Here is a 27,090-nt window from a genome sequence, read left to right on the forward strand (position 1 = left end):
TGTACTTTGCGTTCTGAGCTTTAGTGCTCACATCCCTATTTTTATCTCGGACATCGCATATATGGGGTATGTGACGCCCAAGGCTTAAGAGAGCGGGGAGTGATCGCCGGTGCCAAGAGGTTGCACGGACAATGAGCGGCTCCTGGCAGGCTTCTAGGCAGAGGAAGACATGAATGAACTGATCCCGTGCCGGAATGAGAGGGATTCTGAGACTGTGTAGGTATGGGATTGCACAGTTGAAGAGGGCTTAAAAGATTTGATAGGTACTACTCATATCACGAATATGCGTCTTTTTTTGGGATCTTATCACATAAGAACTCCAAAGTTAAGCGTGTTTAACTTGGGGCAATTATAGGATGGGTGACCCCTTGGAAAGTTTTTTAGGATGCGTGCGAGTGATGACATAAGCACGTTGGAAAGACTTGTTTGGATACAGTGAGGATAGTCGTCGAATCTAGGACGTTAAAGGGTAGGTTTGCAGGTGGATCAAGAGTGCGATCTGCGGTTGATCTGTGATCAGAGCTTGGGTAGCAGGGGTCACTAGAGGTTTCTAGATTAAGCTTTTATTCGGTTTTTATTGTTATTTGATTGGGTTGTATTGATTAAGGTTCTTGTGATTTACCGGATGTATTCTGTTTGGTTGTTAGTATTTGATTTAAATTTTCGCAGTTATCTTTGATTATTGTTGAATAAGTTTTAATTGCATGTTTAAGTCTCTGTTACTAGGTGATTCCGAAATGGGTTCCGTTGTTAATTTGATTATATTTTTATTAAGTTTAATTTCATGTCTTAAGTTCTGTTTATTAAGTAATCTGGGTTGAATCCTTGCATTTTTTTCACCAAAATTTTGATACTAAACTACATAAGCAAAAAAATCGATATATTACAGTGACCCATTTCTAAGCCTAACTTATATGTTTCACCAATTTTCTTACAAATCAAAATAATTAGAAAATAATAATAAGCAGTATATTCGAATCACCCAATTAACCAAATCAAAAAAGATATATGGTGTGGGCATTACTTGAATTTGGCGGGAGAAAAGACTCCATCCAATCATCCTCCGACGGTTCTGGATTCTCGAGTTGCACATCCACCCATTGGGTATCCTCACCCTATTGTCCCAATATTTTTTCAATCATAAATATAAATAAAATATATATCTATCATTTTAATATAAGTCAATCAATTGATGATAGCTAGGTTCGATGTCGCTAATAAATTTTATATGGTTTTTTTTTATTTTTTATTTGAAAAAAAAATCGATTTCAAAAATAAAATGTAATAAAACATATGACAAGAATACCACAAAACGCTATCAGAGAATACATGGCACGCACACGGTGGTGTGTAGTGGTTCCCGGCCAAGGTGTGTAGTGTGTAGGGGCCAAGGAAGAGTTTTTAATATTTTTAATGTAAAATAAAATGGGGACCACCATATTTTATTTTTTAAAGATTTTTTTATTATATAATTAATAAAAAATATATTATATTACATATTATTTTTGTTATCAAAATTTTATATTTTTTTCAACAAACTTTCATTTTTTTGTTTTGATTTTTCACTCGATAATCATCAAAAAAATATTTTAGGAAATCGATTTATTTATTCGAGCATCCACTCTCTCTGATAGCGCTTTGCGGTATTCTTGTCATATGCTTTATTACACCTTATTTTTTAAATCGATTTTTTTCAATAAAAATAAAAAAAACCCTTTATATATATATTGTTAGATCGATTGAAAGTGTATAGGGGGGTGAATATACTTTCAAGCAGTTTAGTACAATATAATTGAACTCGATCGGTTTAGGAACTGAGTTCTAGGCTTATTTTAATGTCTGATGTAATTTGACAAACAAGATTATGTGCGAAAATATGTCAAATTACCGATTTGAACACTCAAAGATTATCGGTTTAGGTTAAGTGATGATAGAGGGTAAACTGAAATAATGCAAGAAAATGTTTATGCATGTTCGGAGATTTCAAATACTCCTACGTCATCCCTTCTTCCACCTCGGAAGGATATCACTAGAAGAATTTGAATTTTACAAGCAATTTGCAAAGCCCCGATCTAGTTTAGGACTTAACACTGCCTAAACAAGAACTCCTAGTACAACACCTTAGTTTCAGTCCTAGACTGATGATAGAATACAGATGAATACAACTCGAAAGCCTTAGCACAAAAATTGTTCCTTCTATGATCAGAATAACACTTCGGTGTTTGTGCTTCGAGTTCCTTGATAAATCTTGAGCGTGTAGGACTTTTAATATTCTCGTAGAATGGAAAAAATCGCAGATCGTGATAGAGCTCCTTTGATCGATCAAGATCTCTATTTATACCCTTGGATTGTTAACGGTCATAAATTCAAATTGAATCTTTAGATAGGGTTTTGAATTATTCCCGTTGGATTTGTCACTATCAGCAACAAATTCTAGAGCCGACATTGCCCTTTGCATCGCGGCACTACCTTCTGCAGAGTATGTCAAAGTACGGAAGAATTTATCCAAAAGTGGTGAGGTAGTAGACTGGTGAGTGTAAACTGATGAAGTCAGTTTAGCGGGTGTAAAATAATGAAATCAGTTTAGCGTTGTAGTAGCCCGGTTCCATTTTACAAGATTAAGTGATTTTAAACATGTTAGAAAATGACATATAATTTTAAAAGTGTCAAAACATGTTTAAGGAGTCCTTATTTGGTGAAAATAAGTGGAAAATCAGATTCGGAACGTCCGAAAATGGTATGGTAGGTCCCGGGGGTCCAAAAATGAGTTCAGAAGGACCAAAACAGTTCGGAGCATACGGACCAGTTCGGGCCCTCCGAACCAGTTCGGGTGTAATGCCCCGTTTTTATCTTAAATAAGTTTATTTGAGTTAATCGAAGATTACAGAGTTCACGAGCCGACTTGATTTTGTTCAGGGTCCTTTTTGCAAATTTTGGAAATTTTAGGGACTAAAACGCAATTATTGGATTTTATATATTATCTACACTTAGAATTGAGATTGAAAAGTTTTCTCCTTCTTCCTTCTTACACGCCATCTCCATTGAAGCCGATCCATTGAGCCTCCAAGCTTTCTGATTTCAATCCGAGTTCGATCCAGCCGTTGGAAATTATTTTTGAAGGCAGATTAGCGATCACTGTAGCGAGAGCTCCGTTATACCGTAAGTTTCTCTACGATCAGATACATTCTAGTTTTTGAATGTCGTTAGAATCGTTCGAGATTCGAGTATGTTGTTCTTGACAGAGTTCTGATCGTTTATATTCTGTCAGTTTTGAATTGGAGTGACGTTCGGATTTGTTATGATTTTTGGAAGCCATTTTCGAAAACTTGGATTTTGAGGTTGATGGGTTTGTCTTGTTATTGTTGTTTTGGGCATGGATATGAGGTTTTATCGTTATTGAACTGTTGTCTGCGTTTCTGGTTTGTTCAGTTTATAGCCGTTATGCCGTCAGTTTGAGTTTTGAGATTTCGAACCATTTGAGTGTTATACTTTGGGCCTTGAGTTGTTCGATGTTGTTGATCATCTTTTGTATCTGAACAGTTTCGTTTAGAGTTGTCAAGCCCGGAGTTAGCAGCATTGGTCATCGAGTTTTGGACGAAGAACGGTAAAGAGATTTACCTTGAACCGCAGTTGTTTCTTAGATTGTTTAGTGTTTGATACAATATTTTGGTTGTAGCTTATCCAGAGTTGGAACTACTGCATTGAAAGGTAAAAGCAGTCATCGTAGAGGGATAGCATACTCGGGACAGTTGGTTCTCGAGTTTCCCCTTTCAAATCACATATTGATCTACACTTGTTCTAGCATGAGAAACTTGTGTTTTTTGATTGAATTTGCTTTTGACTATGTGGCTTATGTTTTATGTTTCTGTTATTCATTCATCTTGAGCCTACGTTGATTCAGCGGGTAGAACCGCCCTTTTTGTTTGGACGTTTGGGAACTATGATTGAGTGACCTAGGTCATAGTCATATCGCCTAGTGCTAGCATACTCATTATGGTTGCTCAAAGTCTAGAGGAGTGAGATATGTGGAACCACCTCGATCGGGAGAGTCGGTGAGTCGTCACATGATCTCATCCTCGGGATCCCAAAAGCACAGCAGCAATCCCTCGTTATCAGATTTGATATCCTGGTTTAAATACATGCATTTCGTTTCATTGTTATTGATTACGTTGTTGTCTTGAAAGCATGTTTATTGTTGTATTACTTGATATGTTGCTTTTACTGGGATTATCATTCTCACCGGTTATCCGGCTATTGCTTTGTTTTGTATGTGTACTTGGAAACAAGTGGGTCAGGAACAAGTCAGAAGAGGCATGGTTAGCTTCGAGGGAAAGATGTAGAAGTGAGACTCGGTTTAGAAGTCTATTTCAGCATGCCAATCTAGTTTATGTTAGAATATGTTTAGTTATCGAACTTCATCGTTATATTTTTGTTGCATGTTCTCGACTTTGGTTTGGTTGTTGAACTCCAGAACTCATGTTTTAATTTGAGGAATCAAGTTTGTAACGCATGTTTATGTTTTGAAATATTGTATGGCTTGATGTTCTTGATTTTGGCAATTTCTAGCACCGGAGCAGCCAGGGAGGCGCGCCTGCGACCCTTTCCGGGCAGGGTGTCATGCGCGGCCGCGCATGAGCCAGGGCTCCGTGCGCACCCGCGCCTGATGAGGCGCGGCCGCGCGGGCCCTTTTTTTAAAAAAAAAAATTGTCTTGGCTTTTAGTGTTTGCTTATTCTAATTACTCCTTTTATTGATGTTTAGAACCGAGGTCTCACATCGGGCGACCGAACTCAGCAGAGCCCAAGTGTCAAAATGGCTCGGACAAGTGAAAGTTTGGACCGTCCGACCCAGTTTGGACCGTTCGAACTCAGCCTATAAATAGGGGTCCGAATCCCTCATTTTAAGTGCAATTTTTCCTCTCCTCACCAAGTAATCGCTCTATTTAAGGGATTCGGGACTCTTTCTTTAAGAGTTGGAGTAGGAAATAGTATTTTTTTATATAGCGGACAGTGTCCGCAGTAGCAGCCAGGCGGCGGATCTCTGGCGAGGCGTCTAGGGGTCGTAGCTAGGCTATGCCCAAGTTCTGGGGCATGCAACATCAGCGGGCTAACGACAGACGAAGGTATGGCTTTGGTTCCCTATAGTAAATAGGGAATATGCTATAGTTTAATTAAGACTTTTAGAGCCTAGTTGGTGATGTTTGGCATGCTAGGTAATGCATGGTTATTTATGTTGTAGTGTTGCATGGTAGGCTTGGACCTAGATGGGAGCTTCTAGGATCTGCCTTAGTAAGGTACGGAAGTATTATTCGAGATATCCAGATTGAGTATGCATGTATTATGTGTTTGCATGGATTATGTGATTGCATGTTTTATATGCCTTTATATAGAGCATGTCATGACTGTATGTTGCATACATGAGCATATTGAGTCTTTACCTTAGATATATCCTGTAGTAGGGCGCTCACCCTAAGAGTTTGTGGATGGTTGGATACGTAAGTCTTGTGTCAGGTCACCGTGATGGTTGGACACATGTACTAGTATCAGGTCACCATTATCCACTAGGTATATGAGCCATCTCCTGAGGAGAAGACGCAGCGTGCTATATACCCTGGGCCCGGTCTTTGAGCTAGTTTCTTGACCTGAGTGTCTTGGTACCCAGTTCATTTGCATTCATGCGCATATAATAGTGTATACTCATACTCTCGTACTGAGCATGTTAGGCTCACTTCCGATTATTTTCTGTTGGCTGGATGCCCTATTCCATGGGGCAGTTGCAGGTAGTTCTCCAGGGGACAGAGAGGTTAGGTGGTGACCAAGGCTGGATAGCAGGGTTGACCACTAGGTTTTTCCTACCTTATATTATTTTATTTTAAGATTCCGTAGTTACTCTGATTAAGATTATTTTATTGATTAATTGAATGCTTAAGTTCTGATTAGTAGGTGATTACGGCGCGGGTCACTACAATTGTCTTCGGCCAGTTGAGCACGGTGATTGAGCGTGAAAGAGTTTAGCTCCATATATCAGTTTAGCGCTTCTTAGTTGCTTGATTAGTTTGGCCTTCTTTAAAGCTTTGTAATTTGTAAACACTGGTAGCGCTAAATCGTGTCACGCCCAAATTACCCAACTTAATCAGATAAACAAAATATGTAGTAGTATGAGTAGGGATCGTTCCTACGAGGAAAATGAAATTTAAAAGTGTTCTTAAAAATAAAATAAAGGGGTTTTGGATTTTGAAATTAACTACTAAAAATTAAAGCAAATTAAAATAAATTTTACCAACTAGCATGCAAGATTAAATTAAAACGAAAAAATCAATAAGAAACAAGTCTTGGTATCAGTCGACTACACTCTTGATATCATTCATTCGATCATCGATTATCTAAAAATAATTAATTTTATTGAATATTCACCATTGGAAATTAAATTCTTGTTTCACTTTAATCCTAGTAAACTAGACACAAGCGTTCTAAATTAACCCTTACCAATAAATCAACCCGGATACCAGCGATCTAGATTTAAATTTAAGGTAGCATTCAAATGAGTAAAACTGATGAATCTAGACAACACAAATACCAGCGATTGTATTTAATCTAGTCAATTATTGTTCCTACGATTTAACAAATTCACCAGCGGAAAATATTAAACGCAGTTGCTTCACAAATCAGATGATTCAAACAATTACGGATTTGAATTCAAATTTAGCATTAGATTGTATAATAAAATCCTAAGATGGCCAATCCGAAAATCTCATACACAAGCATAACAATCGATTCTAAACAACTCTCGATACTCAAACAAAAATCAAACAATGAAAATCAAAATCTCATGAATAAACAAAATCAAGGGTTCGTCTTTCTCAACCAAGTTCTAAAACTTAGCTTACAATATTCATGAATTCTACAGAAAATTTCATGAAAGAAAAATTGAATCTAAGAAATTAGAGAAGAAACCTAGCCGCCAATGTCTTCTCACATCTTCAGCCATCCAAAGATAATAAAAATCCCCTCCACAAAATGGAATAATAGCCTAATAAAAGACTAGAGTCCAAAATAAAAAAGTTTCCAAAATTACAAATTCATTCCTGGAAAAGTCGTCGCGCTCGATCTGTTGAATTGGAAGGATCGAGCGCAACCAAAGTTATAAACCTACTGCCTTTGATTTCTCATAGGCGTGCTCGATCGGGCGAGTTGGAAGGTTCGAGCACGCCCACTTATGCGATCCTACAGACTTGTCAAACTCTTTCTTCCGCTCGATCTGCTGAACTGGACCGCTCGAGTGCAGCAACTCAATTCCAAATTCTTCTTCAAAACATGGTGTTTCCTACACATGAAACCAGAAGTATGTTAAGTAGCTAAATGCATGGAATAAAAAGAACTTAAATAAAACATGTACAACGACACAATAAGGCATGCAAAACACTCGCAAAATGACACTAAAATATGCAAACAAAACACTACTATCAAATTCCCCTGTACTTTAACATTTCTCGCCCTCGAGCAACACAAAACCAAGAATAAGTTCGAACTCATAATTCGTAACAAAAATAACCATGATTTAGACATTTGTGCCTCAGGAATTAATTCAATGCATGATCAAGAAAGGCGTTAAAATGCTAACAACGGAACAAGTTCAATATCCAGACATTTCCACTCGAGATATAGCCCCGAACGCGTGTGTGTATGGTCATTAGCAAGTGTCATGCACACTTCACAGATCCATTCAATGCAAAACCCACAATAGCTCAAGTGGCACACCAACAAATCAAATTAAACCACTGAGAATTTTTATAGTATTTTCACTTGTCCGAGTAATTGCACCCAATTATCCTCAACTTCATACATTCTCCTCCATATTTAGCTCTTGGAATTTATAGGACTAGAATTTCAATCCTCATTCCAATGCCTCCCCTCACCTTACTAACTCCATTCTTTTCTTTTTCTTTATTTTTTTCCGATTAAGCTCAAAAGGGAGGTTGACAGGCTAGAGACTTCCTAAGACTATCACAAGGCTCACACGACCTTCACTATGTCATATACAATTCACAAGCCATGACTCATGCGTGCTAAAGAATATTCAAGAACCATATCAAAGTCTAATTTTCATTGGAGATCAAAGTGTTCTAAGGTTAGCAAATAATCTATTTTCAAAAGCATGCATGTCATCAATTAGATATCATCATGGGCTAGTGAATTTCAATAGTAAAATTCATCACAAAATATGAGCTCTAAAATTTTCTTTTTTTTCAAAAACACGGCTAAATTCTCTCAATGACTGACTAAGTCCTCTCCCCCATACTTAAAATCTTACATTGTCCCCAATGTAAGTAAAAATGCAAAAATAAAAAATAAAAATTAAATACTAAGAAAAAAAATACTCCCCTTGGGTTGCCTCCCAAGCAGCGCCTCTATTTACAGTCGTCGGCCCGACTGTATACTTCAGATCCTCATGGAGGTTCATATCTAGTAACTTTATCCACTTTCACCCACTTGAGCCTTTTCACAGTTAACTTCCGTCCATTCTTTCTTTCCTTGGACTTCTTGGGTATCCCCTTCTCTGGATTATGTTCCCCTTTCTCTGGATCTGGAGGAAGTTTTGTCTCTATTTTTGGTACCTGCAAATCAGAGAGAACAATTTCAGCAGTAGAATTCGCAACAGGTTTTGCAGTTGCTTCCTTCCACTTACCCTCATTCACCACTTTCTTGTTTTCTCGTGACAAGTAATCATTAACATCAATATTATTAACAACATTTTCACAACCAGGAATTTTCAGGATATCAAAAATATGAAACTTAACAATCTCCCCCATCAAAATCCATAGTGAGAGGGCCATTGTTAACATCTATAATGGAATTTGACGTTTTCAAAAATGGTCTTCCTAGCAAAATTGGACTATTAAAATCATTATTTTTCATATCAAGTACATAGAAATCAGCAGGAAAAACCAAATTACCAACTTGCACAAGAACATCCTCTAACACTCCTTTAGGAAAATAGTAGATCTATCAGCCATCTGGATAACAATTTCAGTTTCATTCAAAGGCCCTAGTTTTAAGGAAGCATACACAGAGTAAGGCATGAAATTGATCGGTGCTCCTAAATCTAACATGGTCGTCTCAAGCTGAACATCTCCTATTTTACAAGGAATAGAAAACATACCTGGATACTTGCATTTTGTGGGTACCTTTCTTTGAATGACAGCAGAAACCTGTTCTCCCAATTCAATTTTTTGACATCCCTTCAGTTTGTGTTTTCTCTTCACAGTACACAACTCTTTTAAAAACTTAGCATAACGAGGTACTTGTTTGATATCATCTAACAAATGACTCACATCTACAAAAAGTTTCATACAGTCCCTTGATACCTTCATCCCTCCTAGACTCTTTTAACGCTAAGGGAAAAGGGGCTACAGGTTTATACTCAAAAAGAGGAGGAAACTTACCTCTCGGTGCTTCTTCATGATTAAGATTAGTCTCCTCTACCTTGAATTTCTCCTCATCTTCGTTCTGTACTTGCTTGTTCACCACTACTTCATGAACCTTTAACTCTCTTCCACTCCTCAAGGTGATTGCACTCACATTCTCCTTTGGATTCACCACTGTCTGTGTTGGAAAGCTGCTAGAATTTTGTGCCTCCAACCTGTTTATTGTTTTTGCCAACTGCCCCACCTGAGTGTTCAAGTGTTGGATACTTGCTCTCGTTTCCTGTTGAAAAGTTACAGTATTAATAACAAGATCCTTAACGATGTTTTCTAGAAACTCACTAGGCACAGAAATTTGCGGACGCTGCTATTGTGGATGATATGGTGGCCTGTAAGATTGAGCATTCAGATGTATGTGAGGTGCAGGCTGATTAATCGGAGGGTTTCCATATCTAAAGTTGGGATGATCCTTCCAACCTGGATTGAATGTATTTGAGTAAGGATCATACTTCTGCTATGGTGGCCCGGGAAATCCTCCTGCTTCATTGACTTGTTCAGTAGATTCCTCTTGAAGTATGAGACACATGTCAGTTGCATGTCCCATTGCAGCACAAATTCCACACTTTTTTCACATTATGTCCATTCCCTACATCCATTTGACGCACAAGAGACGTCAATTCAATCAATTGTTGCTCAAGGGAAGAAACATTTACCTCGTTGCCCCGTCTGGGTGCAGAATCATTCCTGTAGGTGCCAAATTGCTGAGAATTAGCAGCCATATTCTCGATCAAATTCCTTGCTTGTACTGGAGTTTTGTCCACAAAAACTCCTCCACTGGCCGCATCTAGCATATTCCTATCATGAGGTAACAAACCTTCATAGGTATATTGAATTAATAAGTTTTCACTTATCTGATGATGCGGACAGCTAGCACAAAGTTTTTTGAATCGCTCCCAGTATTCATGAAGTGATTCCCCTGTGTATTGCTTTATCCCATAGATTTCCTTCCTGATATTTGAGGCTCTAGAAGCTGGGAAGTACTTCTCCAGAAAAATTCTTTTCATCTCAGTCCAAGTCGTGATGGATCCAGAGGATAAATAATACAGTCAATCCTTAGCAGCACTTTTCAAAGAGAAAGGAAAGGCCCTCAGTTGGATCTGCTCCTCTGTCACTCCATGGGGTTTCATACTTGTGCAAACCACATGGAATTCCATCAAGTTCTTGTTAGGGTCCTCACCTGCAAGACCATGAAAAGAAGGCAATAAGTGAATCAACCACCAACTTTAAAACATCCTAAAATTCAATTTGAACGGTAAAAAATTAAAAAATTAAAAATAAAACTTGAAGTCCATATTTTTCTCCATCGTTTGTCTATTTGTAAATAGGACCTTGTGGGGAAATCAATGCAGTCTATATGAGGAACTTGACTTGCCTCTCATAATTTTTGGTCCCACCAATTGAATAGTACTCATCATACCCAATTGAATCCAAGCACTCCCCCACTTCATTCACACTACAATTCAAACAATCCAAAATAATATTATGTAGCAAATCCCCTTCACTAGGGAACCTGCATAGCCAGCCAGCCAGCCATTCAATCTGTATGGCAATTGCCCACCAATAAAGGGCCACAATAAAATATCCCAAATTGCCCAAATTCTTGTGCATAGCCTTAATATGTCTACTATATTTTATCTACAATGTCGATGTTATTGAACTACCCTCTTTCAAAAATATTGAGGATTTTTGACATACTTTGCCCCACCATTTTGTCTAGTTGTTGGTTCCATTCCACGTTTATGATCCCTTCATGAATTAGGTCTCCTCCCCTTCGTTCTCGTCCGCCCATGAGCTTTTGCACAGTTTTCTCCTCTTGTGAGATGATGACACCGATGATGAGTTGCATGAGGTTGTACTAGAGCAAGCCGTGACCCGGAGACGTGGTAACAGCACCACCGGTTGCTTCTTCGGCTTATTGGACACTACTCTTCGCATCGAATGGTAGCAACTCGTAATATTTTCCTAAAAAATTAAGTTATACTTTCCTAAAGTTGCTCGATGTACAAAAATCAAAATCTTGAAACACAACTATTAGCTAGTGGCTTACTTTGTCAAGTCCATCGCACCACGACTCAGCGTGCTGCGCGGTGATTAAAGAGAAATCGGTCAGATCATTTGCCGCGCAAAGAATCGCCGCGGCAGCAATACACGATGGCCTATACTCGAGGAAGCTGGCCTCTGGTGATAACAAAGAATTAATATTCCATGTGAAAATCAGCTTTAGTTGTTATAGATAAGACTGTTTAAAGTTACAAAAAATTTGATGCAGTATGGTCAAGTACAATGTTTTTCAAATATTATATGTAACATTTTTATACTTCTGATATTTAATCACAAAAAAAATATTAAACCATCCTAAAATATCTGAAGTTGCTGTCTGTATTTGCAGTCAGAGATGCATGTGCTTGTATTGTAAAAGAATAGATATAAAAAAATATTCTTTGAGCTTTATTTTTGTAATCAAGTACCTTGAATATAACACAGAATGATTTGTTTGGCCCTCGATACAAGGAACCCTGTGTAAGTTCCAGCTGGGTCAATTTTGAGTGCAAAAAAGCTGAGATAGCAAAATGGAGAAATGGCTCGAAGTCTCCAATCTAAGACCCTCAGCACGAGAAGCTCCATTCTTTGGACATTTCTTGATTCAAAAATAAACTTCGCCCCTTTCACCTATTGATCATCATGATTTTTTTTTTTGTCAGATTATAAATTAAATTTCGAACTGTCACCTCATTTTTTTTTTTTTGAAAAAAATGATAATTAATAATAAATAATAATATTGAGAAATAATTCATAAGTTTAATAATGTTTTACCTGAAGATCCAAAAGAGAAGGAACCAAAGGCTCCTCCATCTTAGCAGCTAATGACAAACATGCCGTGGACAATAATTGCAGTGGCCATCCATTCAACATCTGCAATTATTTAATATACGTGTTAAACATTAAAAAAAAGGACAATTAAGATATCAAAACAAAACAGATTATTATATATAACTTCAAAGTTATAAGTAATAATTAATAATTATCGGAGCAAACAATAGCAATAATGCCACCCATTGAGGTGCCGTCCGAGGTTGCTAAATCATTAAAAGAGAAGAACAGGCCATCCGGGTTTAGTCTAATTTCTTCCACCGTGTATTTTTCTCTGTATTTCAACACGGTTAGATTGCGTGGGTCTCTGATATTTGAAAATTTGATGATTCAAGGACTAAAATTTCTCCATATCATACGACTAGAAATATTCCAAATGTAGCATCGTAAAATCTCATGCCTTCCTAAGATCTACTTCGACGACTAGAAAAATTATATAACTTCTCAAGTATGACTTTAATCATAAAAACGATTAAAACCCATCAAAATTATTTAAGTGTAATCCTGTTTCTCTTACTCAGACATATATAATGCATTTGTAGAGTCATTCTTGTTACTGGTTAATTCTATGAAACTCTTAGACGCATGGAATAATTTAATTAATAGTAATATATGTCTGAGTAATAATAGTGATGTTAAAAAAAAACAAAAAACAAAAAGATGAAAAGGACAAGAGTCTCTATCTAATTTTTCTATAATTAAAAGAAACTCCATTTATTATATGTATTCTCCAGAAGTGTGACACTTCAAATGTTCAACATCTCACCAAACATTGCTTCTTATTAAATAGAAACTGGGTTCATACACAAACTAAAAGTTAATTTTCCTGTTTGAACATTATTTAAACAATACAAAGAGAAACGATAAAGTTCTTACGGCCAATTAGTACGTACTACTCCTACTTTATTATTGTGCATTACGTACGTACGCAGTACACTATAATTTGGTGGGATACACTTGTTATTTTTAATTTTAATTTTATTTTTATTTTAAAATTAAGGGATACAACATGTACAGGAAGACTTCACAAAAGTTGTGAATGGAATTTGGCATAGTTTTGGCATTCAGTTAGATCTATTTCGTTTTTCTTTTTCATGAGAAAAGTGTAGTGTAAATCACTCGTTTACTTTAGTTGACATTTTACTTCTTTTATTATAAATTTTTAAAATTTTGTTAAAGAAAAATTGAGAATTGTTTTCTAAAACTGTCCCAAACACTATCTAAATTTGAACACGTCGAGAATCGTACCGGCAACTTATGGGAGCGAAGAAAACGATCGAAATAGTTGACGGAGAGATACGCCGTTAATGGCTGGAATCCATAATGTTGCTGCACCTGCACAAGTCAAATATTAATCAGCCAACTCTATCGTAAGTTCGTAACCATAAACGGCGCACAAATCTATCATACGCCGCAGATATATAACTTGTTTCTTCACCAGTCTCTCACCCCGTGGCACATACTAGCAATAGCATCCCAGCCATGTTAAAGTGCGCCGCCCAATATGATGGTAACTAATTAGTGTGGAAGTTACTTACACCCAAGGAATGCGCAGGATACACGGAATCGGAATCGGAATCGGAAAATAGAAATATACCTTTAGAATCCAGGCGACGGATTCAGCTCTAACGGAGGCATCCACAGATTGATGGACGTTGATTTGAGGGAGACATCTCTCGTCTTCTAACAGCTCGGCGATAGATTCCTCGGCTTCCGGCAGCTGATATTCGAGGTCCGATGTGTATCCCGGCGAGTCATCTCCATAATCGGAGAAAATAATAATGTTGGAATCCTCGCAGCAGAGAAGATCAGAGGAGCACGAAAGTGACATTGCGAATGAGAGCTGCGCTCGTACGTCATTCTCTTCTGCTCATGTTGTATGTGGATTTGAAGGCCGCCGGGAATTCGCCGCCGATGAAGTTGAAATGGAGCTGGGATTTTGGGAGAGAAGATGAGTGTCGTTGGTCTGCTGTATGTTCGTTTGGATTCTCCATTCTACTAACTCTGGACATATAAATAGTTAGGACTTGCTGTTATAAATTTTAATTTAATTACAAATATATTTTGTATACTGGTTTCAACTCTCGAAATTAATTAACATTATATATATATATATAAACATTAATAATTTGAAATTTAAAACCTTATTCTACATATATTCCGAGCCTAGACATAGAAACCTTAAGAACGTTTTGTCCAATGCGGGCCATACGTGCACTGTTGGTGTGCTAGCATCAAGGACTTATATATATTTACTAGTCGTGGTGGCACACGAGATGCATGTATATAAAATAAATGATATGATTTTGTTATGCTTATTAACATAACAGTAAAGTTCATGATACAATATTATTCATATTCTCCAAATAGAAAAACATAAATTGATAGTTTTTAAATTTGAAATTTAAAATGTGACACACCTATTGGATCATAAATCCAACGGTGGGGCTTATAAGTAAATAATTATGTTTTGTGAACTTTCAAATAAAGTTAGCCCATAAAAATGATCTAAATAAGGTTTCAGTTTATTTGGGTTTTAATGTATCTAATAAGGTGTGACCTTTAATGTGTAGATATTAGTGGGTTTTTTTTATTTTATTGATGGACTTAAATAGAATCCAAAAATATAAATATAGGGTTATGGTCCCCAGATCACACGACGTTGACAACATTGTCATTCTGTTTTATATTCGATTTGGTCTAATGGAAACAAAAAATCAAAGTTGAATTTCCAGTTCAGTTTTTTTTTATTATTTATTATTTATTTCCGTATTTATAAAAAAAATTGGAAAATCGAATTTCTCGATTAGGGCTTCAGGGCCGTCGAAAATCGGGCCAATCGACCGATCTACAGGCTGTTTCCGGCGATGATAGATGAGGCGTTTTTTTGCCCATGATAAGGCACCTCACATAGTACAGTTATTGGCCGGAAACCACTGTGAACGGTCGAATTTGGATGCCAAAGTTGTGCCTGGAATTTGTGCGCGAAACAGAGCAAACGGGACCACTTTTCCGGCCGTTTTCTTGGCAATCGGGACCGGTGATGGTGCAGTGGTGGTCGCCGCCCTGTGTTCTGTCATCTATCGGTGGTGATCGGCTGGAGGAAAGGACGGTGTCGGCGACATGGAGGAAGGAAGATGAGATGGGTTAGGGTTTTTTCTACTTTTTTTGCCAATTTTCGAAAATTCAAAATTTAAAAAAAAACAAATTTTAAGGGTACAACATTTTCAAATTTAAGAAAATTTTCGAACTCATCACAAATTTTTTGGATAAAGTTTAAATTGGTTATAAGCCTAATATTTTTATTTTAGGGTTTTAAGGATATTTCGCTTTAAAGGTTTAAATTTTCGATTATTCAAATAATGATAAGGTTATTTTTATATATTTTAAAATGAGCTGATTAAAATCAATTTATTTTGAAATATAAAAAGTTTTGTATGTGTAATTTTTATAAGTATTAACCAGCCCAAAGGAAGGTTAATATTTAATATGGTACATGTACGTTTGGAAGGATAAACATCTGATAGTTATTTGATTTTCATCATGTGAATAATAATCGGCCCAAATGAAGATTATTATTTGACATGTTATTTACTATCAGTGTTTGGTAACCCTTATGAGATTTGCATTATTTGAATTAATTGATTATTTTATGAAGATTCAGTTTATCGGGTCAATATACATGGGTCAGTTAATTTTTTATTATACGGGCATCCAACCCGAAAAGATCACCCATGACCAGTTATTTGCCTGATTTGCCCGTCAGCCAGCATTGATCGTACAGTCAATCGTTAAAAGGTTGACTTTGACCAAAAATACTTAAAATTTATTTTTTTATGAAAAGGGTCAATTACATTTGATATTAAATTTAAATAAAAGAACTGTTAAGGTATATATATTTTGGAATAAATTAATTGAAGCAACATGTCACCAAAGTGACTTCTCTTGTGGAAATTAATTTGTTTTGGAATATAAAATGTTTTGTGCATGTAACTTATATGAATAATTAAACGGCCCAAAGAAAAGTTATTATTTAACAGAATTACATGTGCAATTGTGGTAATAAATATGTGATTATTATTCGGTTATACATATGAATAATAAATCGGCCCAAAGGAAGATTTATTATTTGATATGTCTTATGATCAGTATTTGATTACTACACCAAGATATCATTTACAAGTTAATATTTTGTCCAAAGATAGAATATTAATGGAGTGTCCGGTATCTTGAGATGGGGATTATCTTTATTTGAATTTAATATTACTTATTTGTGAATTTTTGTGAGCATTATTAATTTATTGATAGTTTTCTGTTTAGTTGTTATTTGAATACTCATGCTAGTTTTATTGTCAACATCAACTTTATTCTAGTTTTTAAAGATGGTAATTACTTCAAGTTATGAAAAATTTAACATCTTGATAGTTCTTGGAATCAAGGTTCTAAAAAACGTGAAGCGTATCGAAGCATGAGAGTCAAGCTTCAAGCTTTTTAAGTTTAAGCGCGATTACTACGAGTTTAAGCGTAAAAAAATATTTTTGAATTTAAACTATAATTTTAATCATCTCAAACAAATTAACGGAGTAAATAATGAATTTATATAATAAATTCAAGTGTAATGCATTAATTTTTAATAATTTCAAGTGTAACACATTAATTTTTTTTGAGCTTATAATACAATTTATTTCATCATCATTCCATATCTCGTGACAACGAACATAAACTAAATTAATTGATCTACTTTAAAACATTAGCTGTAAAATTCCTCAATATGTACTGCATTCACAATTTCACATCATCGCTACACTTAACCATTCAATATTGTACATTTATAACATTGCTAACAGTCACTTACTGATAAAATCGCTAATTTATGATCATTTTTCGTCATATTAATCAAGTTTTAGTTTTTATAAAAGTCACATTTAAACGTATTTAATGACACTTGACATGATCAACCTATGTCTGGCCGCTTTTGGCCGAAACGAAGCATTTTTGGGAAGCTTCAAGCTTAAGCAAGATTAAGTGAGACTTAATCAAGTTTTTTAGAACACTGCTTGGAATAATGATCAAAGATATTGCAATAAAGATTGATTCAAGTACATTTTTATAGACTAGAGTATTTATTTTGAAAAGAGGGAGATGGAAAGGTAGGAGAAATTAAATTGCATATCTGATGATCATTAAGATAAGTCATTCAGCAATCCATAGGGCAATATGTCGAAAAGATATAACTATAGTTAAGAATCACATTTAGAATATTGAAACTGAGGTTTGTTAAGAATGAAAGGGTGAATTTTGTACGTTCTTGACAACTTCACTTTCAATGAGGTATAAATATAAAGGATTATAGATAAAGTAAGCTGCAGATATAGCACCTCAAAGGAACAACAAAAGAAACCGAGTAATTCGAAAAGTAATAGTTGTTTCTTCTGTGGAGCTAAAATGCTCATGAGAAGAAAGTTTCTTAATTTGGTTTATTTTAAGATTAATTTATCTTTGATGTCTGGACACATGTGGTGGATAGATTTTGGTGCTAATCTATGCAGGGTTATTATTATTGCTAAAGTTCAAATGATGATAAAAGATTCATTGGTGTACAATCACAAAACAGTTAAAGTTGAAATAATTGAAAACTTTAAATTATTGTTAAGAGATGAGTTTTATTTGAATCTGAATGAAACATTCATTGTATCGACTTTTATGCGGAATAATTTCTATTTCTATTTGGGTAAATTCGGTTTCTCTTGCTCATTTGGAAATAAAAATTTAGGTTGTTTCATGATTCAAAATTGGTTGGCTCTGGTTCTTCATCACGTTACAATAATCTTTCTTCAGTTGATACAATTGTTTCATTTAAGCAATTAAGTTTACAAGGCCCAAAGATAAAATTCAAGTAAATGAGAATTCAGTTACATCGTGACATAAGATATTATGTTATATCTTTCGATGGAGAGTAAAGAAACTTATGTATGACAAAATTTTCAATTCTTTATATTTCACATATTTTAATATTGTGTTAATTGTATAAAGGGGAAACAAACCAACTACGGGAGATTTGAAGTCAAAGAGAATTTGGACGTCCTTGAAATTATAAATATGGATATTTGCGGGTCTTTCATATGGTTTTTTGGAATGATCAACAATAATTTATATTTTTCATAGATAAATATTTTAGATATGAATTCTTATATCTCATTTATGGGAAAGCACTAATGACTGCAGCATATATCCTTCACAAAGTTTGATTAAAGTGATTCTATAAGATCTAAATGATAAAAGTTTTAGGGTCCCACAATTAATTTGATTTAAGTTAGGAAAATGCTTGGTTTTGAGGATGTTGAGTTTGTGGGGGAGATAAGTTATGAAATTTGTCTTTAACAAAGAATATTTTAATATTCTCACAGGTGTTATTGACATTGATCAAAATTATATTTTTTTTGACTTGGTTCAAAACACAATACGGTAAGACATTTTAGGAAAATCTCTCATTCAAAAAATATTTTGAAAGAACAAACTCTTACATCTCAACAACCTCGTCATTATGGAGTTCCACTCGAGATAGAAAAAGGGCAATCTTAAGTAATTTGATTGTATTACTCCAAGAGAATAATGTCGACTTTGGAATGAGAGAAACTGATTTTATCAATTTCAGTCATGTTATGCAAATTCTAATTCTCAAAGTGGATTTATGACAATAATAAGGAGATAAAATCCATAAAATACAATGATATTTGGGATCTCGTCTCATTACCTAAAGTGTGACATTCATTAGTTCTAAATAGATATTTAAAACCATGAGTATTCAAAATATAATGTGAGAGATATAAGAATTGTTTTGTCATTTATTAGATTTTACACAGTAAGGACATCAATGTAAAAGGTCTTTCTCTTTGGGTTTTTTGAAGGACTCTTTAGGATTATATTGGCATAGTACCGAATTTCAATCAATAAATGATATTTTTACATTTCATCATGTGATCATCTCGTTCGATTTTGAGATAAATTTGGTCGATGATTGTATATATCATAAGGTCTGTGGGAGTAAATATATTTTTTTGGTTTTGTATGTGATGATAGCCTACTCGCTGGCGACGATACAAATAAGTTGCATGATACCAAGAGATTTCTAGATAAGGATTTTGAGATGAAAGATCTTGGTGATGCATCTTTTGTACTGGGTATCCTGATACATCGGGATCGCTCTCGGTGTATTCTTGGATTATCACATAAAGGCTATATCGAGAAAGTTTTAAAGAAATATGGAATGCAAGATTGTAAACCAGGTGATACCCCCAAGTTAAGAGAGACAGTTTAGTCTCAATCAGTGCCCTAAAAATGATTTTAAGAAAAATAAATGCAAAAGATTCTCTATAACTTAGTAGTAGGGAATCTAATGCATTGCAAAGGTTTATACACGTAAAATTTTTATATACGTGACTGGAATGTTGGACAGATATTTAAATAATTCGAGAGTAGACTATTGAAAAATAGCAAATTACGTATTATGAAATTTACATAAAATAAGAAATTTTATGCTCACATATCAGAGGTCAGATCAGTTGAGATCATTTGGTATACTGACTTTGATTTGAAGGATGCCAAGATAGTTGAAAAACTATGTTGGGCTATATATTTAAATCTACTTAAATAAGGTGTTATCTCACGAAAGAGTACTTAAAATGCACTTGTTATAGTCTCTTTTGTCATAAAAATAGATTTTATAGTGAATTATAAGACATCCAATCAAGTTTCTGGTTATTGAAGAAAGAGTCCAGAAAGAATAGTTGTCTATAAAGTACATCGGTTAAAACTTCATGATTGTGGATCCACTTGTTAAGGGACTATCACCCAAAAGGTTTTGTGTGCATATTATTTGTATGGGTTTTTGTCAATTAATGATATTCAATTTTAGTAGGAGTTTATAATTTTAAATTCTTTTATAGACATGTTTCAGTGATTCGTATTTTGGTTTATGTATACATAAGGAAAGGTTATTTCTGCAGAAATAAAGGTTTTGATTTATTCACAATCTGACTCTATTATGGTTGATCTCACTAAATTTTATGGGTAGACCAGTTAAAAATAGGCATGTTAAGATCACGTTACATGAATTTTTCATGCTATACATTCACATCATAATCCATGTCGTTCAGTTATATGGCATATGTGACCATTGATGGGTCGAGTTACGAAAAATGTGATAAAGGCCTCTTTGATCCTATGTAAATATGATTGATGGACCTGATTAGCAGTAGATACATTTCGATAATGACAGCGAAGTTGAGCTCATTTGGTTATTTTTTTCAAAACATAATTATAAAGTTTCACATATAGCCCAGTGGGAGATTGTTGGATCATAAATCCAACGTTGGACTTTATGTAAATAATTATGTGTTGTGGACTGTCAAATAAAGTTAGCCCATAAAAGTGATCTAAATAAGGTTTCAGATTATTTGGGCTTTAATGTATATAATATGATGTGATCTTTAATGTGTAGATACTAGTGGGCTTTTCTATTTGATTGATGGGCTTAAATAAAATTCAAAAATATAAATATAGGGTTATGGTCCCTAGATCACACGACGTTGACAACACTATCATTCTGTATTCTATTTCCATTGAGAGAATTTAAAGGACTCTCAAGACAAATCGTGTTGATCTGAAAGGCCGAACCATACAGATCTACATCAGTATCAATTATTATGGAATCAGGTACGCTTCCGCTAAGTTTACAGTTTTATTCTTGATGATTTAACATGATGATTTTGAATTTAAGTTTATATGAATTTTTTCCCAACAATACCAATATACCAAATACAGTTATTAAGACCCTTTAAAGTTTAATATAATAGAAATATATATATATATATATATATATATATATATATATATATATATATAAAATATATATATATTGTGTGTGTGTGTGGAATGAAAAAAAAAAAATTGGATCTATAATTCGAAAGATATATAGCAACAAATTATTCTCTTAATTTTAGGTTCGATTTCCGCTGACTGTGGATAAATTTTAAATTTATTTAGATAGATTTAGTTAATTTTTTTTGTTCGAAACAAGCACGTTTCGAGTCAATGCTAAAGTTTCGTTGATAGTGCGGGTAATTTCATTCTTTAGTAATTTAATCTGATATTCGAATGTACTTATACTCGAAAAAAAAAACATGAACTTGGGGCCCGGACGACTTGGAAGACTTCATCGAGTATTGAATGTAGTAGGATATCGAGTGGCTTGTTAATAAATGAGTACTATAAATGTATAATTCACCGAATTCTTTGGTATACCCCAAACTGGGTTGAGTTAAAATTTAGTGTGTTAGCGTTTTGCTTACTATTCATTTCAAAACAAAATTTATAAATAAACTTTTATTTATTTTTATTTAATTAATTCAATTAGTGCTTACTTTTAAATTAAATATTTAGTTAACAGAGGTATATTACAAAAAAAATATCTGTGACAATTAAAAAAATAAATACAGTCTATATATTTAAAAAAATAAATACAGCCTATATATATATATATATGTTTAGATATTGAATAAATAATTAAAAAATTTAAAAGAAAGAAAATAAAAACTCGCCATCGACCTCGGAGACCTTCGGGAATCCAAACCATTGAATTGATTCAGCTTTTTCTTGGAGCGTGGAAAACGATTTGACTGGTTAAATTGTAAATAATTATCATTATATAGTTTAAGATATTTATTATTATGTGTGTATTATGATTTACGGACATAATTAAAATATACTCATATCATTAGATGCCTGCCAACACATGGACTCACCTTTGGCATGTATTATTCCAACCATTTTTTTAGTAAAGGAATATTTACTCTCCGTTTCATATATTAATATATATACTAGTGTATTGATGCACGTATTACGTGTTTATATAATATTTTTAGAACTGATTTATTTATATTCATATAAGAGTAATGTCATAGTTTTAAAAATTATCGAGAAAGTAAACTGTAATTTGAAATAACGAAATATAAAAAATAAATAAATAAAACAAAAGTGTAATATCTATATCACATAAAGACAATTTTGATAAAAAAAAAATAAAATGACGTCTAAGGGCAGATTATTTATATATAGGGGAATATATATATATATATATATATATATATATACACACACATATATATGCAGGGATAATAACATTTTGACCCCCCTGTGAAACATTAAAAGAGCATAAAACCCTCTATGAATAATTAATAAGCTAAATACATCATTTGTTCTTAAATCAGTGGCTCACACCTTATAGTGACCCGTATCCAGAATCAATGATTAAGTGATAATTAATCGAATAATCATGTTTAGATTGAATAAAACATGATTAAGAAGTTTCCAACTGGGTCCAGAGAGCTCAAAAATGGATCCAGAACACTCGTAAATAGTCGAAAAGGTTCCGAGTCTTATACAGGATCAGAGGCTTCGAACTAAGGATCGGATGGTCCAAAGTGGTTGAGTTCAGAGGGCCTGTTCTAGTTCGGAAGGGCGGAGTTCGGACGATCCGAAGAGGGATCGGACGGTCCGATCTCCATCAGATAAGATAAGATAAGATAAGAAAAATAATTTGATTGGCTGAGACTAGAGTTCGGACGATCCGAAGTCTAGGATCGGACGGTCCAAACAGTAGCCTAGACATGTGTCCGAGTAGATGACGTCACGGATGACGTAATATTTGAGATCGGACGATCCGAAGTACCCGATCGGACGGTCCAAAGTGCTGGCAGTGACACTTGTCAAGCATGCAGAGTTCGGGCGATCCGAAGGAGGGTTCGGACAGTCTGAACCCTTGTCTATAAAAAGAGCCAAAGAGCCTTATTTTCAAGCGCACCAAATCCTCTCCTTCGCCCACGATGCTCTATTTTAGGGCTTTGGATGCTTTTATTTTAGAGTTTAAGTAAGAAGTATATTTTAGTATAGTGAGACATTTTCTGACATAGTAGCGGAACAGTGCTCAAGTAGCAGAGCTGTTATCGAAGCTGTGGAACTGCAGTAGGGGTGTGCCCCTAGTTGCGGGATAGTCGCCATCAGTGGGCTGGCGACGGACGCAGGTATAGTTTTGGCTTCCTAAAATCTTCATCTTCCACTAAGTCTAATGTATTTACAATAAATAACCATGACAAGTAGGGGATACATTTTAAGGTGTGGGAACGGGCCATAAACCAGGCCCACTTTTATTACATATGACAATTCATATTGGGCAATAAACCAGGCCCATTAATAAATCCAACAACAATAAAAACAAATGTAAATTCCTAACATACACCTACAAAATTGGTCATGACAATCGATCATCCTTATCCAATAACATTTAATTCAAAATTAATTTATTGGATAACATGCAATGTCAATTAAATTTAAAAGGATAAAATCATATTCCATATATAAAATCTTATTTTACATACAAAATCATATTTTATCTTTTTATCAAATAAAATCATATTTTACATATAAAATCTAATTTTATACATAAAATCATATTTTACTCAATATTTCCATAAGATAATATCTTATCATCAATTGTACCAAAAATAATTAATTTCATAAAATCTGATTTAACGGATAAAATCTATAAATTTTCCAAAAATTCAAATTTATCCAAAAATCAATTTTAAAATTTTCGGACTCGAACAATTCGATCCGATGCCTCGTGGACCAATCAAAAACAATTTTTGATCGGACCAAAAATAGAATTTTAACATATTAAAATTTTAATTTAAAATTAAAAATTAAATTTTTTTTCCCGGGCTGCCCGAGCCCCCGGGCAGCCCGTCGCTGCCCCTAGGGCAGCGACGATCGCTGCCCAAGGGCAACGCCGTGCGCTACCCTGCGCAGCGACCATCGCTGCCCCCCGGGCAGCGATCCAATCGCTGCCCGTGTTTTGCCCGAAAAAAAAAAAATTTTTATTTTAAAAAATTTATTTTGTTTCAAAAACCGAGGCTTAAAAAATTTTGTACAATCGATTAATTTAATCGCTTGATCTGAGCAACCTGTCTCTGATACCACTGTTGGAGAACGGTGATCAGATCAATCAGAATTGATACCCGGTGCAGCGGAAGTTTAAAAATTTTTATATGGAACGATTCCATAATGGGTATCAAAACTTTACGAATAAATTGTGCGTGTAAAAATTAAATCACAATTAAATTTTTACATCCAATCTCGAATCGAGATTATGGACACCAACAGATTACTCTGCTCTTGTTGTATATCCCTGGAACTAATGGACGAACTGTTCTCCAATCAGGTCCACGAACAGAGATTTAATCCCTCTGATAGATTGCACTAGAAAATCTATCAGAAGTTTCTACGAAGAGAATTAACGAATTTGATCCGTTAAACCAGACTGCAAATTCAAAATTCACAGGCTGGATTTTTCCGATAGAGAGAGGGAGGGGGCCGGCCACTTAGAGAAAACACAGCTAGGGTTTTCGAAAATATTTTGTGACCTCTGTTATTTAATTTATGTACTGCAATAACTTATTTATAATGTGGGCTGCTAACAGCTTAGGGCCCATTAGTCATAAGTACAAGCCTGACAAACAAAGCCCGCATGTTCAAAAATTAATATAAAATTCATCGTGACTCAGATTGATAAACCAATTTCACCAATGTTCACAGAAACCATTTCTGCATCTTTTAGAGTCAAGATAAATTTTCTGAATCCGAATTCAATGATTTCTAAAAATGCCCATCCCTATGTCATTTTAGGAAATCTTACTCCTCTACTCTTAAATAAGAAGTCCCACTTCTTTGTTCATTAAATTTAACTCTTTAAATTTAACTATCTCAATGGGGATTAAAAATCCATTACTCTGTGTGACCCTCAATGGTTCAGGGATACAGCTAGTCGTGGGCTCACAACTCCTTGTGACTCGGAACAACAATTTCCGACTTGCCCATCGAATCATGGTAAGAGCGCCTAGCAACATCGCCCCATGATTCCCTAGGTATCACTGATAGTGCCTGCAAGAACCAATAGATTTTGGTTAGCGTACAGTACGGTCCCTTCATCCAAATATCCCGATCGAATCAACAACCATTGGTAAATCGAGAGTCGTTCGAGATTCGATAACTATGCAATACATCTTGAAGATCAAATAGTGACATCGCATGTGCTACTAAGAAACCATTTCTTAAAACACATCATGTACTCTGGCCAGAGATTCGTCACACTAATATCTCCTCAGATTGCATAGGATATCCACACTCGCAAGTATGTGGTGAATCCTTGACAACAAAGCATCGACTCCTATATGTGTTGTAACTATACCCAATCCCGACACCTGATGACCCCAATAGAGTCAGTAAACGAGTCAAAGTACAGTACTAGCATATAGAGTTTCAATGATGTTTCAAGTAGTAAAGACTAATGGTGTACAACCAAAACTGCGGACTTTATCCACTCGATAAGTGATAACCACTTGGAAAGTCCGGATAGGGTAGTTCGATCATTCATCGTATGAATATCCATTTGCATGCTTTGAACATCTCTATGTTCCATACCAATGAAACGTGGTACTCGGCATCGCAAATGCTAGTCTCAATCTCGAGCGATCCTTATCCTTATTAACGGACGGCTCAATCGACTAGGAACCATTTAGAATATACAGTGACTATAAGATGTGTTTCATGATAGACATCCCCATGTACTACCACATCTTACATAAACTATAGTATATTCAAGGTCTTTATCAAAACAACAATAGTATATCACAATATAACAATATGAAGAAAGATAAAGTCATTGCCATTAATAAAAGTGTAAATTATATTAAACAAAAGATTGTTTATACAAAGAGTCATCAAAGCCCTTAGCCACAAGTTGGCTCACCGGGCACCCACTCTTTCAGGTATGGCATCTGGGATTAAAATAACACAGAAAATGGTATTAAAGGCTCTAGGGAAATTATCCTCTGTAAAATTAATGTTATGTAGAAATAATTTCATTTCTTTGTTCTCCAAATTAATCACGTGATTCAACACGCACTCAAGAATCATATTGGACATGCTGATGGTTTGCAGACAACTATCACTCAACTAGCATGAATAATAAAACACAGATTTATGGGGGAAAAAGGGAAACCCATTGAGAAGTGACACTATACCCACCGAGGCCATACAACATAAATACTTATTTATCCAAACCTTTTATTTAATCTCCTAAGCCACATACAGAATGCAAAATCATATGAAACACATCAAAAAATATCTATTGGCTGATTCAAAACAAGGCAGAGATTTCTCATGAGAGCAATACAATAGATCTGTCTGCATGTTTTTTAGAGGAACAAAATACAAGATTCACTTTTATCAAAGAAATTATATATATGGAGCTGAATCGAATGTTACGAGCCTAAACCATTGGATAAAGTATGAAATTCAACAGCAGAACTGATCAACCACTTATATATAGAATATTCAGTGGAAAAAACTCAATTTTAGATCTTAGAACCATATATGCAACTAAAAAAGTAGATCTACCGAGAATATAAGTCTAACTAATTTTTAAGGGGAAAAAAAAAACAAACCAAGAAAATTACATCACAAGCTTGAAACATCGATTAAAACTTTTAAATTACCATAAAAAAAGATAAACATCACAGAAAAGTCATCTTCAAAATCAACGAAACCAAGAAATTCTGCAACAAAACATTACAGCTCTCGGGCCCTAGCACTGCAATATGTTTATACTTTTGACCCAGCCTGG

General features: G+C 34.8%; 1 protein-coding gene across 2 annotated transcripts; it reads right to left on the minus strand.

Moving 5' to 3' along the window:
• Positions 1-6,868: 6,868 nt before the first annotated feature.
• On the minus strand, positions 6,869-14,353 carry LOC140887371 (cyclin-D1-1-like). Of its 2 annotated transcripts, XR_012151807.1 has the most exons (7): positions 13,948-14,353; positions 13,599-13,685; positions 12,294-12,392; positions 11,948-12,149; positions 11,527-11,657; positions 11,175-11,441; positions 6,869-10,656 (listed from the first exon to the last, which is right to left on the minus strand). XR_012151807.1 is itself a non-coding variant. In XM_073294586.1 (6 exons), the coding sequence occupies exons 1-6, from the start codon at positions 14,179-14,181 to the stop codon at positions 11,235-11,237; spliced, it is 960 nt and encodes a 319-aa protein (XP_073150687.1). In that variant the 5' UTR covers positions 14,182-14,353; the 3' UTR covers positions 10,761-11,234. The 2 variants fall into 2 exon arrangements, 1 of the variants encoding a protein (XP_073150687.1); XM_073294586.1 differs by lacking the exon at positions 6,869-10,656 and having other exon boundaries at positions 10,761-11,441.
• Positions 14,354-27,090: the final 12,737 nt, after the last annotated feature.

The sequence above is a fragment of the Henckelia pumila genome, chromosome 3 (genome assembly GCF_033568475.1).
Source record: "Henckelia pumila isolate YLH828 chromosome 3, ASM3356847v2, whole genome shotgun sequence".
Lineage (NCBI taxonomy): Eukaryota > Viridiplantae > Streptophyta > Magnoliopsida > Lamiales > Gesneriaceae > Henckelia > Henckelia pumila.

What these genes read in the sequence shown, in the direction of transcription:
- LOC140887371 (XM_073294586.1), bottom strand. Translation starts at nt 14,181, where the DNA reads ATGTCACTTTCGTGCTCCTCTGATCTTCTCTGCTGCGAGGATTCCAAC. An exon ending in CTTCTCTTTTGGATCTTCAG is followed by an intron (nt 12,150 to 12,293) that starts GTAAAACATTAT and finishes GATGATCAATAG; the next exon opens with GTGAAAGGGGCGAAGTTTAT. An exon ending in CATTCTGTGTTATATTCAAG is followed by an intron (nt 11,658 to 11,947) that starts GTACTTGATTAC and finishes TGTTATCACCAG; the next exon opens with AGGCCAGCTTCCTCGAGTAT.